The following is a 14,147-nucleotide window of genomic DNA, read 5'->3' as shown; positions in this document are numbered from 1 at the left end:
CTTGGACTTAATATTTTGACGACTGAGTGTCTTCTCCCGTCTTATATGCTGTGTTTTCTTAAAAAAAACACGAGATGCAAGGCTGTTTTATCTTCTATTTTCTACGAGTCCTTGACAGTGTTGTCAAGCTTTGTGAGGAATTTCGCCGTTTTTTTTTTTTACCAAAATTGTACTATAAAAGATTCTTTGTAGATCTTTTGTAGTATTCAACGTGAATTTCAGTTTCAGAGAATAACTGAAAAACTAGAATGAACTGAAAACACCTTTTTTTCTGTTAGAATCTGCATCTTCTGCTAGAAAATAATTTCGAGCAGTGTTTCAATGCACAATATTTAGTTAAATATTTGTGGAGATTTCTTTTTTTCCTTCGTTCTACGAATGCCCATTTTATTTTGCTTACATCCATAAGAGCTGACTGAGAGAGGTTCCAAAGTTTTGAAAAAGTAAAACTTGACCAGGTAAATACAATCCAACTATAGGCTACCGAAACTTGCTCCAGGATCTCTTAATTGTTCCAAAAACGGTGCAGTTGTACTGGGTTGGTAACACTAGTCCTTGTGTTACAATGAATCACTGACAGTTTCTGAACTTTTCAACTGAGAAATTGAAAAATGCATGCATTGTACGACTATACAATTCACTCTAGGTGGAATTAAAAAATTTAACTCTTATTAATATTTTTGAGCAGTCATCTTGGTTTCTAGGGACCTGTCACAGATAGCTTGTTGATTCTAAAACAAAATTAAAAATGTAAATTTAGATTTAATTAAGTTTAGAGCTTGGTTATTGCCAATTCTATCCAGTTCCATATTTTCATTGCTAGCATTTCAGTTGATGAAGGCGGGGGGTTAATTTGCAACTTAGTACGGAAGAGTGACAGAAGATGGTACTAGTGAAGCTTGATTTTTGTTTAGAAATTCTGTTCCGCTTTTTCATGTTACTACATATACTGCGTGTTTCCACCGTCCCGACTAAAAAAATAAATTTAGATTTAGTTAAGTTTAGAGCTTGGTTATTGCTAATTCTATTCTATTCCATATTTTCATTGCTAGCATTTCAGTTGATGAAGGCGGGGGGTTAATTTGCAATTTAGTACGGAAGAGTGACAGTAGATGGTACTAGTGACGCTTGATTTTTATCTAGAAATTCTGTTCCGCTTTGTCATGTTACTGCATATACTGCGTGTTTCCACCGTCGCGACTAAAAATATAAATTTAGATTTAATTAAGTTTAGAGCTTGATTATGGCCAATTCCGTTGCCAATTCTATTCAACTCCATATTTTCATTGCTGGCATGTCAGTTAATGAAGGCGCAGGGTTAATTTGCAATTTAGTACGGAAGAGTGACACTAGAGGGTACTAGTGACGCTTGATTTTTGTCTAGAAATTCTGTTCCGCTTTGCCATGTTACTGCATATACGGCGTGTTTCCACCGTCCCGACTAAAAATATAAATTTAGATTTAATTAAGTTTGGAGCTTGGTTATTGCCAATTCTATTCAATTCCATATTTTCAATGCTGGCACTTCAGTTAATGAAGGCGCATGATTAATTTGCAATTTAGTACGGAAAAGTGACACTAGATAGCACTAGTGACGCTTGATTTTTGTCTAGAAATTCTGTTCCACTTTGTCATGTTGCTGCATATACGGCGTGTTTCCACCGTCCCGACAATAGTTTCTTAATAGCAATTAAACTGAGAAATGTGTTTTTGCAAGTTGACAGAAATAGTAACAATTGTTTGTAAATTTTCTAATAAATCGAAGCGTTATTGCCAAAAATTGTTGATTGAGTTGGAGAGTGAGTTTCAAAAATTTTTTATATTAAAATAAAACTTGAGATTCATTTCACTAAAAAAAATAATTGTGTGCATTTTATGTGTTTTATGCTTTTCGTTATATTATATATTTGTTCTGAAGTTTGGAATGCTATGGTGTTTCTTTCTTTGTAAATATGCCACATTTGAATGGCAACAATTCTCCATTAGTCATTCCACTAGCGGACAGCATCCCACGTACTATCCTTCTCTCCAAAGTGGAACAGATAGGGATACGGGGAAACAGTTATCACTGGTTTGAAAATTATTTATCTGAAAGGTCTATCAGTATTGACCCTAAGCTTCAAGGTTAGTTCAGTGTTGATTTTGGTGTCCCTCAAAGGTTTTGTTCTGTTTTACCTGTTTGTTGCCTTAGGACCTGTTTTATTCCTTATATTCATCAATGATCTTTTTATTGCTTTATCTGAACAAACTAAACAAGGTTGTTGTAGTATTTGTGATCACAATTTTGTTCCACATTATGAGGCAACTCAAGACCCAGTGCTATTTGCATTTACAGGTGAAAGTAGTTTTTTGTATTCAGAAATTAAGGAATCTTCCCTTGTCAAGAAAGTGGATTCTGTTCTAGAAAGAACTTTTTCTTGGTTCGGTGCAAATCGCCTTGCCTTAAATCTAGCTAAAGCTAGTCTACTTATTTTTTCCAGATCAGGTACTTTTGTCTTTTGGTTCAAACTATTTCTACCACTCATGGTGGTGAAACTCATCCCCCTGATAGACTCGTTCGATTCCTGGGTATTCTATTGTACGAAAATCTTACTTTCAAAAATCACTGTGCTCTCGTGAAACCTTAAGCTCTGCAGAAACCTAGAAATTCTTCGGAAGCTTCGTCATTGTTTCCCTAGTTCAATAATAAAGATCCTCTTTCACTCTCTCATTCAACCTCATATGTACTACTCCTCTACAGTATGGCTATCAACGTTCTCTTCTTTTACCTTCCCTGTTTTCAAAATGTATAAGAAACCAATTAGTGTCTAAGGTGACAGACCAGATCAGTATGAATTTATTGGATGATCAATCCCATCTTTCTTTCCTCTTGTTTCATTTTTAAGTATTTTCATGGAATCCTCCCTAACCTTTTCAAAAAATTATATCTTTTAATTCTGAGCTACGACATGAATCTTGTGTTTCTTATTCTCTTAGAAATGACAGCGATATTTTCATTCATAAAACCAAAAACATAAGATTAGATTTCAATCTAGTTTTATGCTGTGCCTCCATATAGAATTCCCTACGAGTTAAAATTCGGCTATGCCATTCTTATGGACAATTTAAGAAAGAGCTAACCAACCACCTCTTATGCCTATACAGCTAGTTCTCTCCTCACTTCTTTTTCCCCTCTACCTTTCCTTTTTAATTTGTTTAATTCATTTATTTTGACCTTTTTGCAAGCTTATTGTGTGAATATACGCTTACTTACATAACACAATCATATACATCAACATATTTATATGCAGATAACGTGATTTTGTTTTCTTTTCCATTAACCCATAAGACAATACACACTAAGAACGTATCAAGGATTTAGTTTGGGTTGGGGGCTTTACAGAAAACTGTTCATAAACGCATCAAAACTTGTTTATATACGTTTGTGTCACGTTCTTATGAGTCAGACACAAATTTCGGAAAGGTGTTTAAATCAGGTAACCCGTGGATACGGACTTGATACAGACCAATAGTCTATCAGTTCAAGAGCATTCAGTAAATTGCACATTTCTGGACAAACGTTACATAACAGGGACCAACAGATAACCAGGATCTGTCGTAAGATTGTACGATAGATTGGTAGATTGACATCGGATAATCGACCGATAAGATCAGAAAGTGTCGTGCGTCACGCAAAGTTAAAACTGTTATTGCTAAGCAGTCGAAAATATTATTAGAAAACAAACTGAAATATAAAAATTTCAAGCGCTTTAATAGGAAAATCAGGTAGGGAAGGTTTTATTTGTATTCTATCATCCTAGCAAGTTATATCCTAGTTATAGTTACTTATTACAAATTATATTCTACCTATCCATAGTTATATTCTAGCAAGCATATCCTTGTATCTAAAGGGAATATCAGGAAACCTAGGAAAGAGCCACCGTGTCTCGTAAGAAGCCAAATTTATAAATTGTAATACTTACTAATTTTATATTCTTTTTTTCTGTTTTAGAAAAGATTCCAATCATTACTGAATTCGCTTGGTGAAGATATCGTTGACAAGAAACAGACGCTTCTTCAAATCATCACAAAATTTTCGTCTGCATATTGCTCAGCCATTGATGGTACTGGCAAAAATATTGAAACTAGCGAGTTGTAAGTAGATAAATGCAAAAATCTTTTGTTTAGATACCTGGCCATTTTTTGTGTCAGGTCCAATCGCCTAGAAAAAGTAGATGTGAAGAAATAAAACACAGGTCATAAAACCCTACCTTCCCTTCACTATTGAAAAAGAAAAAGCGTCAAGTTCGTGAATCTTGTTTGAAAGAGAAATCAAATAGACAGTTTTCCTCATTCAATGACTTTCGGTAATCTAACATAGAAAGTTTTTCTTTTCATTTGCAAAGCAAGTTTAAATTCTAGGTACGCTTACATTGAATTCACCAAAGTTCGGACTCAAGCAAATGATTCAAAACGTTTTATTGTTATCCTCATGCGGTAGCGGATGTTTCAAGACTTTTTATTTATATCCCCCTTTGGTAGCAAATGATTTAAAATGTTTTATTGTTATTATATAATAACAACCTATGGGACCTGTAAGCCTTCCAAAAGTTTTTTCCTCCAGCTCCTAAGGAGTCCAGGTGTCATCCAAGAATTCAAAGGGGTTCTTCTCTTTGATCACTAATTAAACTGGGATTCATAACAAGTATCCAATATAATTTCTTTCAAAGAGTCATGAAAAGAATTAAAAAATAACTCTACATCAGATTGATTTTCAAAAATACCCCACGAATGATCTGCCAACCGCGATCTAAGAAGAGCCGCCTGGTTATTAAATTTTAAAGACGAAAAACCAGCTCCCTGGTGCCTCATAGGTAAGGAGAAAAAGACAAATCATACTGGAAAAAATAGGTAAATGGTCTGAAACGTCACTAATCGATACAGAATTTTGCACCAAGACAACGATAAAAAAATATTATCAAGCAAAGAAGCAGTAGGATCAGTTATGCAAGTTGGAATGTATGCTGAGGGTAATGTGCCACAGGCAAGCATAACTGAGAGAAAATCCAAAGAAGAAGATGACCTCAGGTCACGCAAATTAATATTGAAGTTATCCATAATGACAAGTTCATATGAACGTTCTCGGATTGCTTCCAAAACCTCAATAGGAATCTGAAGGAAAGAGGGAATAGAGCATATATTACCAACAATCAGTGGTATAGTTTGAGTTTTAATCTCAATAAACATGGATTCAAAAATCCCTTCTTCATTTCTTGACATGTCATGCCTTACAGAGTACTGAAGATATTCCGATCCATAAACAGCAAGGCCACCTTTAGCCATCCTACTGTGGTTCAGATACTCCATCTTATATCCAAAGAGATGCAATAGAGACTCAGTTTTCGAATTGAGGAAAGTCTCACAAAGACCAATAAAATCGGGTTGGCCACTGTGTACCATTTGTTTCACCTCATCAAATGAAGAGTAAAGACCTTGAACATTAGCTGAAGCACAGAAAAACTACCACTTCATTTGGAAACCTCATCTAAATCTGAAATATACTTACTAACAGCTGAAAAACGGGAATTTGATGTAAATTTAACATACTGACCTATTGAATTATTTGTTAAACTAGGAACATCAGTTGGATTATTTGAAGCTGAAGTAGTCGCTCACCCAATGAGAGGATGTCACCGGAGATAGATTTAGGCAAATTCAAGATACCATTAAACTAGGATTCATCACGTACCACCCACCCCCAGCTTGGCATAGCCCCATTTCTAAAACAAATAAAACAGAAAAGAAAAAACAACGGTAGAACATAGAACAAAAACAAAAAGATTAAAACTTATTTCATGTTGAGTGAATTTTTCTGCAAGAGCTCGCTTCGTAAAAAAACACTACCATTAATGTTCCAGGAAGAAATGCGGATCGTAGAGACAGTCATTTGTTAATTATAGCCTTTTTGACGGGACACCTAAACGCTTATGAAGTGTTATCAGCTGAGCCACATAAGCTGCATTTCGTTGGTTTCTTGCACGGATTGTTATTAGCTTTTGGATGATCACCAGAACATCTTGCACATTTCGGAGGATTCTTACACAATTCCGCGACGTGACCGAATTGTTGACAGTTATAACATTGCATATGTAGAAACGTGAACTCGGTAATAGGTAGGTGCTCATATCCAACAAATAAACTTTCACGAGAGGATTGTTTGAGATGGGCCTTTTCAGCAAATTGGGGTCGAAAGGAGCGTGTTCTATCTAGCTGCTTAGCTTCAGAGCAGTTTGCTACTAGCTGAATAAGATCATCAGATGTAAGGATTTCAGGGGTCCGGTGAACGATTCCAAAATATGATGGGTTTTTCACTTTGGCATTCAAAGATTGATCATGATCGTTGAGAGCTTGGGCTACTAGTTGAGCAGCATCTTTATCAGACAAAATAAGCCGCCAAGCATCCTTGCGGGGCTTTAATGCAATAATACGATCACTACTGTTGCCACAAATTTTACTAAGAAAGTCTTCGCGATACGGGGTCGTCAAGAATTTTTGGTGGGCTCTTCAAGAGTACTGTATAGGTCGGATTTGAAGCCTGGGACGACCTGTTATGTGACAAACCAAGATTAGCCCCAAGCATTTCAGAATCAACTAGATGATTTAAGCTTAGGCATAACTCATTTATTTTTTGAGTAAGTGTAGCAGTTGGTTCACCGGGCACTACAGGTACCTCATCAATTTCAAAAATGACAAAACGGAGTAGGACTACTTTACGTTCGTCACGGAGATAAAGACATTTAATCGTATCTCCGACGTTGTCAATCATCTTTGTCTATTTTTAGCACGTGTAGAAACAGCAGCTTCAGTTGACAACAATTTTTTGGCTTCAAGTATCAAATCAGTGGCAAAAAAATTCACAAGCAGTTATCGCAATATCAATACAAGCAATCCCCGCTTTTCTTGCTCGAAACAAGAAATTTTGCTCTGCATTCCAAATCAGTTTCTCGCCCGTCATCTTGGGGTTAAATGAAACGATAGGACACAGCAAGAGAGAAGTCTGTGGGTGGGACTAGGTTATCGTCATTAATAATCCAGGAGAGGATATTACAATATCCAAAATAGAGTTCAACTGACCGTATGCTATTAAAAAAACAGGCTTATAGCATATCTTTGAAATATTTCACAATTTCTGAGGTAAAAAGAGCTTACTGATTGAATAAAGTCATAAAATATCCGATTTAAGCCAGCTGTATACACTTTGAACTCTGATTCAATAAGAGTTTCCGTTACTATTGGGTAAAGTCGTTCCTTACTTACAGTTCATTCCGAACTATTTCATAATAAAGAATTTATAACATAATGATAAAGTATCAGAATTGTAATAACATTATAGCAATAATAATTACAATATTGATAATTGTACTACTAATTATAATAATAATGATAATCCTAGTATTAATAATAACTTAAATAAACATAATAATGATATTATAATACGAACGCAGGATTAATAGCATAATAATAAAGTAACATGATAATAATAACAGCACAATAATAATTACAGTAATGATAATATACTAATTATTATAATAATAATAAAGAATTTTGTACAGACAATAGCGTACGTCATGTTACTTTTGCTATTTGGTTAAAATCATCGAATATATAAAGCCACTCCAAAAGATGCTTAGCATTGAAACACATAGAAGCATTGCTATATAATAGACTAAAGTTAAATAATTTTTTAGACCACACTGCCTTTCCATTTACAGAATTTAAGAGAGAAAAAAAGGGTTTAATTTAAATAAATCAGTTGAGCAAAAAAAAAAAACTTTAAATAATAAAAATTTGAATACTTCAACTCCACGTCCAGGAGCCTTAATCAACGGAAAAAAAAGTTCAATTAAATACAATGCCAAACTTAAACAAATGACAAAACAAAACAAAATCACAAAAAAAATTAATAACAATAATTAAACACATCTTAGTAACCTCCAAAATAATGCAATTATTGTAAATACTTTGAATAAGTACACAGAAATGACAAAAGATTGTCTCTGTTACACCATATGGTATCTCGTGTAATTTCAGTTGGGTATTGTAATATAGCACAAATTAAATGCTACATTTATTTGAAAGAATTTACATAAACCCCTAGGTCATCACAGTTTTATTTAAACTATACCGTTTTTTCTTAAATTCTGTAGACTAAAGGTAGCACGCGTTTTCGCAAACTCCTAGCGCGTTTTCCTCCCTGCTGCCAGCAGGTATTTCCCAAGGTGTTTGAAGCTGGTAAAACTGATTATTTGCTGATTAACTGGCAAAACCGGTCTGCTTCTCCTACACCTGGTCGATTTTTAATATTCTTATTAGGAGCCTGGTGGCTGTTTGCTTGTTTATTGTAATGATTTTTCTTTATTTTATGATATCTCTTCAGGTAACAAATCCACGAAAAACTTTATTGGATGCACTTTGAAAGATTTTTTCAGTAAAAATCAATTAGAGGGGTGTTTTTTTTTATATTATATGGTATCTATTCAGGTAATAAGTCTATTAAATACTATGTTGGATGCACTCTAAAAATTATTTTCAGTCAAAAGCAACCGTGAGGCGTGTTTTCTTAATATTGTATGGTATCTATTTTGGTAATAAGTTAAGGGATAACTATATTTGATACACTTAACAAGTTATTTTTAGTTAAAATAAATCTGAGATTTTTTTTTTGTATTATATGGTATCTATTGAGAACTACAGAGGACGTATTCTAAAAATTATTTTCAGTCAGAAGAAACCTTGAGGTATGTTCGCTTTGTATTATATGGTATCTGTTCAGGTAACAAACATGTTGAAAACTACATCGGGTGCACTTGAAAAATACGTACAAGCTTTTTTAAATGCATTTTCAAAAATTTGTATTGCGTAACCCCCCCCCCCCGAAAAAAATAACCCCTCCCGAGCGAAAATCCTGGATATGGCTCTAGTTACCACCTAAGTTCTACCTATGGGATAATTAGAAAGGCTTAGAATTTGAAGGCTTTACGTTCGGCATTTAAAGGCTCGTCATTTGAATCAAATCTTGTGAAGTTTTTTTCGGCCAAGGACTTTTTTACTATCAGGTTCTAAGTGGTACCGTAATTCAATAAGTATGATCAATATACAAAAGATCTCTGAACATAAGGAATATACTGTAATTTTTTTAATAAATTTGCCAGTTTCTTAGTGATTTTTGAAAACGGAAGAAACCGCGTACCTTACTACTACTGCCATCACTAACGAACTCTGTAGCACCAAACCGCCTGAGGCAACACGGCTACGGATGCTCCTCCTCCATCCCAATTTTGAAAACTCTTCTCTTTACACCCTCCCAGGAAGTTCTAATTTCGCTTAAATCTTTCATTACCTTCTGGCATTCCATTCAGGGACGAACGGCTTTCTGTTAAGCCTTTATCGCCAAATGCGCACCATATCAAAGCTAATCACTAACGCGATAGCACTTTAGCAACAGTACCCAAATAAAATGTAAATCTGGAGCCTGATAACAAAGCTTACGACCCATACAACACGCATACAAGCATTGTTACAAGCTATATTACGAATATATTTTGCAAAGCTGTTAAAAAACAATTACGATCGTACAAATTTTACGCAAGCAGTGACGCTAAAGAGATGAGAAGGGGGGGGGGGGCAAGTTGCTCGCCATACATTTTGCCTACTTGAACGATTTCTTTTAAAATTTAATCTTTTTATTTATTTGTTTAAGGTTTGGAGGAGCCAGAATCTCCTATATATTCCATGAGACATTCGGTAAGACATTAGATTGCATTAACGCCCTCTCTGGTCTGACCCAGTTTGATATATTAACTGCAATCAGAAATTCAAGCGGCCCACGTCCTGCCATATTTGTTCCTGAAGTAAGCCAGCCTTTTATTTTCTTTTTAGCTAATTTCTCATTCATTAAAATTTCACAGATTTTTTTTTTGCTAGGTTTGCTCAAAACAACCGCTAAATTTGGCTTAAAAATGTTTCGGTGTAAACTGTTTATTCTGTTTAAAAAATAGAACTAGTTTCTTCAGCTGGGAGTGTGAATCTCGTATTTGCCTCGAGAAAGACGCGATCACGATTTAGAAATTAATAATTCTTATTGTGATTGACGAAACAAAGAATTTATATATATATATATATATATATATATATATATATATATATATATATATATATATATATATATATATATATATATATATATATATATATATATATATATATATATATATATATATATATATATATATATATATATATATATATATATATATATAGTGGCATGTAAATGAGAAGATTTACGTGCCACTCAGTGCTATAGCCTCGAATATCCACTGTAATTGCACAATTCTTACTTTCCACACTTTTCATATAGTAAATCACTTGTTTTTAATTTAATAATATAATAATTTATAATTTAATAATAATTTAATAGCACTTATCGAATAGTATAGTGGCTACTCTGGACCAAACATATCATTGCCGATCCTCGATATGACACCAAAAATATCGGTGCTTGTTGGTATCCTGGTGATGTGTCAACAATCTTACCATGTATTCATTTCAATGAATAAATATTATTTTATTACCATTTTTCCGGGGGGGGGCTACCCGGTTTGATGCCCCTATCGCTCGATTATTTTTTTCCATTCGTAAAAAAAGTAACAAAAATACTTAAACAAATTTCTGTTATATTCTGTAAAAAATAAAAATGAATACCCCCACCCTGGACAAAAATACTCGATATGGCCTTGCCTTTGTATGAATGTAGACATTTTTTTAGTTTTCTCTTGGGAACCTTAGTTGTTTTTCAGTAATTTTTTTACGGAAAAATATTAATTTCAGGAAATTTTCAGAAAAAAATGTTGAATAGAGAACGATGAAAGGAGCTCAGTAAATGTCTCCTTGAAAAAACGTTGAATAGAGAACGTTGGAAAGTTGAGAGGAGTTCAGTTAACTCCTCCTCTAAACAACGTTGAATAGCTCACGTCTCAATAAATAAGTGATGTACGCAAATATGGAACTAAACCTCATTTCTACTATTGTCTGACATTCGGTAGTGTCATTTATGCCTTCATGAAACCAATTGTAGCTCGTGTTTGAATAGGACTAATTATCGTTTCTCTTCTCTGAAATGCAAAAAATAAATTTTGTAGTATTTTTGGTAAAATATAGTCAATATTGATTTGCTCTGTCATTGCTAGTGCAAACATATTGTCAAAGACTCTTCTGTTTTAGAGAAGAGAAGAGGCGGTTTTAGGGGAGGTACAGAAGGGGCATATTCCTGGGTTGCCGAAATTTTAAAGGTGCAAAATTTTAAATAAATATTCTAACAGTTATAATCAATTTGTTAATTTTTAAGTTTTTATTTTTATCAAAATAGAGTTGAGGGTACAGTTGATAAATCAAAATAATAAATATTAAATAATTAATAAATTTTTTTGTAAATAATTAAATAATAATAATTTGAATAGTAAATGAAAAATTAATTATCAATTCATTTTGTGAAAATTTTGTTAAAATTTGGCCTAAAAATTGTTCGGGGGACAGGTTTGGGGTGCTAATCAAGATTTTGCCCTGAGTGCAAGAGAGGCCAGCACCTCCCTTAGAGAAGATTGTAAATTTCAGTTTATTGCTTACAAAATGTATATTTCCTTTTTCTTATTAAAAATTAAAGAGTTAGTTTCTGATTAAAATTTGATGATTACAGTAATGATATGCGAAGTACCTTACCGAGTAAAATTTGCTTGCAAGTAGATAAGGCAGATAGCTTTACGAAATCGTACTCTCAGCGTCTCCTTGGATACGCCCTTTGGGCTGTGGACAGCTTCAATCTTGTGTTTTCTCATAAAAATGAATCAATGCATAAACCTGCAAAGAATTCAATAATGGGCTTGTCGTATTTTTTTAAATACGACGTTCTCTTTTCTGGATGTCCAACCATTTGGACATTCGTCCCCAGTTCAATAAAGAAGAAGAAGAAAACTTTCGATATTCTAAGTTTAGCCAAAGAAGAGTGTGAGGCTTGAGACTGAGACGACTGTGGAAGAGTCTAAGGCTGGAATTATAAATATCAAATTGAATTAGGGATACGAATCGACCTTACAAAGTGAGATAGCTATATTTAACTGAAAAATGTATTTTCTATTCTTATCGCGTTGATGAAAGGAAGAGAAGCTGTAATTATTTTTTTTATCATTTGTGTGCTTTTGTTTGTCAATTTTCCTATAAAATCGAGACCGTATATGCTAGATCTGGGAATTCTTAATGCCAAATTGAGTTTGGAATACGATTCAACCTTACTAACAAGATAAGCCGTGTTTTGCTTAGAAAAAAATTTTGTAGCTTGTTTGTTATTTTGTTGAGGGAAGATCTAAGGATCTTCTAAATTCCTATCTTATTCTTGTTTCTTTGCTTTCCGGGGATAATGCCCCTTAAATATATGTTAAAAATGTATAAATTTGATATATTTTTTTTCAGTTTTGTCCACTGTTTTGAAATTTCCATTTCGTAGATTTTCCTTTGATCCTGCTTTTTGGTATCACTGTCAATTAATGCTCTGTTTGTCAGTACGGGGTCCAAGGGGCGATACCCGCTGCCTCAAGGTTGCCACTTATCTCTGTAAAAAAAAAAACGAAGAAAAAAAGAAAAAACCTCAAGATGAAGGAAAGAAACGGGACTACAGCCAGCAGAAAAAAAAGACAAACTAACACAACGCAGATATTTCTCTTGTATGTAACAAGGTGTCTTCAACGCTAAATGTAGACGAAAAACAAAGATAAAATCCAAAATAATCTATTAAAACCTAAAATTACATCAAATCTAAAACTAAAATATAAAAAAACAAACCAATAAAACCAGAAATAAAAACCCAATTGGTGTGTTTGTTATTTCTTAGCTTTAGGTATACAGTTTTAGAAAGCTGTTAGTCATAGTTTTAGTCTTAGCTTTAGAAAACAAACCAACAATACAAGAAATAAAGACCAATTGGTTGGTTTTTCATTTCTTTGGTTTTAGATTTTCTTTGATTTTAGGTTTCATGGTTTATTTCAGATTTTTTTTTCCTTAGGATTGATGACGCCTTGTTTTATACAGGCGAAATATCCGCGTCCTTTTGGTTTGTCTTTTCCTTATTCTGGTCTAATTCCCTTTTGTTTCTTTATCGCTTTAGAACTTTAATTTATCGCTGTAACAGACCCAGGTAGCTGAAGCGTCGTATCGACGCTCTGTGTGCCAGCAATAGCTCTGGAGGGATTTTATCAAGGCCGTATCCAGGGGGGCTAGGGGGTTTGAACCCCCCCCCCCCACGCCTCGAAATGTTTGTCCGGTTCGTAAAACTGGTAACAAAAATAAATATGAACAAATTTTTGATGCGTTCAAAGTTATTTTTTGTTGTAGAAAATTCTGGATACGACCAGGGGTTCTGTGGGATTTTTTTCAGTATCCATCTCTTTATTATAGCCTTTAGTTGGGGGAAAAAGGGGTATTAAACTGCATATGTTTATATTATCTTTTTTAGATAGCATTCGAATTGCTAGTCCAGCGCCAGATCAGAAAACTAGAGGAGCCGTCCCTCAGATGTGTTGAGTTAGTCCATGAAGAACTGCAGCGCATCGTTCAGCATTGCGGCACTGAAATACAGACAGACATGATGCGATTCCCGGCGCTTCATGATAAAATTAAGGATGTTATTACAGCACTGTTGAGGAAGAGACTTCCCCCAACTAATGAGATTGTATGTTTTTGTGTCTTATTTGGTGTAACTTTAGGTGTCAGATTTGTAAAAAAAAAGCAGAATAAAATTTTTGGTAAAATTTGATGTATTGACTTTTTGTTATTTAAAAAAGCTGTTATTCTTGGTAAATTAAATTTTTGAATGAAACTTCAGTCCAAGTTAGGGTCTGGCCGACCACCCCTGTTTTTAAGTAACTCCCTTCCTCTCTTCTGATCTCCTTCCCCTTCCCCTAACCTGATATTTTATGAACCTTTGAAAATTATTTGGCTAGATGAATAAAGCTTTAAGAAATTAATCTGCAGCCCGAGCAAAGGTATTGTACAGTTTTTAACCTCATACTCCTACCCTACTGGCAAACTTTGAAGCTTTTTGTACTCTCACCCCTCCCCCT

At 34.1% G+C, this 14,147-nt stretch overlaps 1 protein-coding gene across 1 annotated transcript in view; it reads left to right on the top strand.

Moving 5' to 3' along the window:
- The window catches only part of LOC136040709 (uncharacterized), a 51,667-nt gene extending 37,764 nt beyond the window's left edge, over positions 1–13,903 (top strand). Inside the window, exons 5-7 of the mRNA XM_065725012.1 lie at positions 3,992–4,134; positions 9,740–9,890; positions 13,541–13,903. Of these exons, the coding sequence (XP_065581084.1) occupies positions 3,992–4,134; positions 9,740–9,890; positions 13,541–13,840 (594 nt within the window). The 3' untranslated portion in view covers positions 13,841–13,903. The remainder of the gene's footprint in view (positions 1–3,991; positions 4,135–9,739; positions 9,891–13,540) is intronic.
- The last annotated feature ends 244 nt before the right edge of the window (positions 13,904–14,147 follow it).

The sequence above is a fragment of the Artemia franciscana genome, chromosome 21 (assembly GCF_032884065.1).
Source record: "Artemia franciscana chromosome 21, ASM3288406v1, whole genome shotgun sequence".
NCBI lineage: Eukaryota > Metazoa > Arthropoda > Branchiopoda > Anostraca > Artemiidae > Artemia > Artemia franciscana.
Note: the sequence above shows the minus strand (reverse complement) of the source record. Positions and strands in the feature narration are given on the sequence as shown.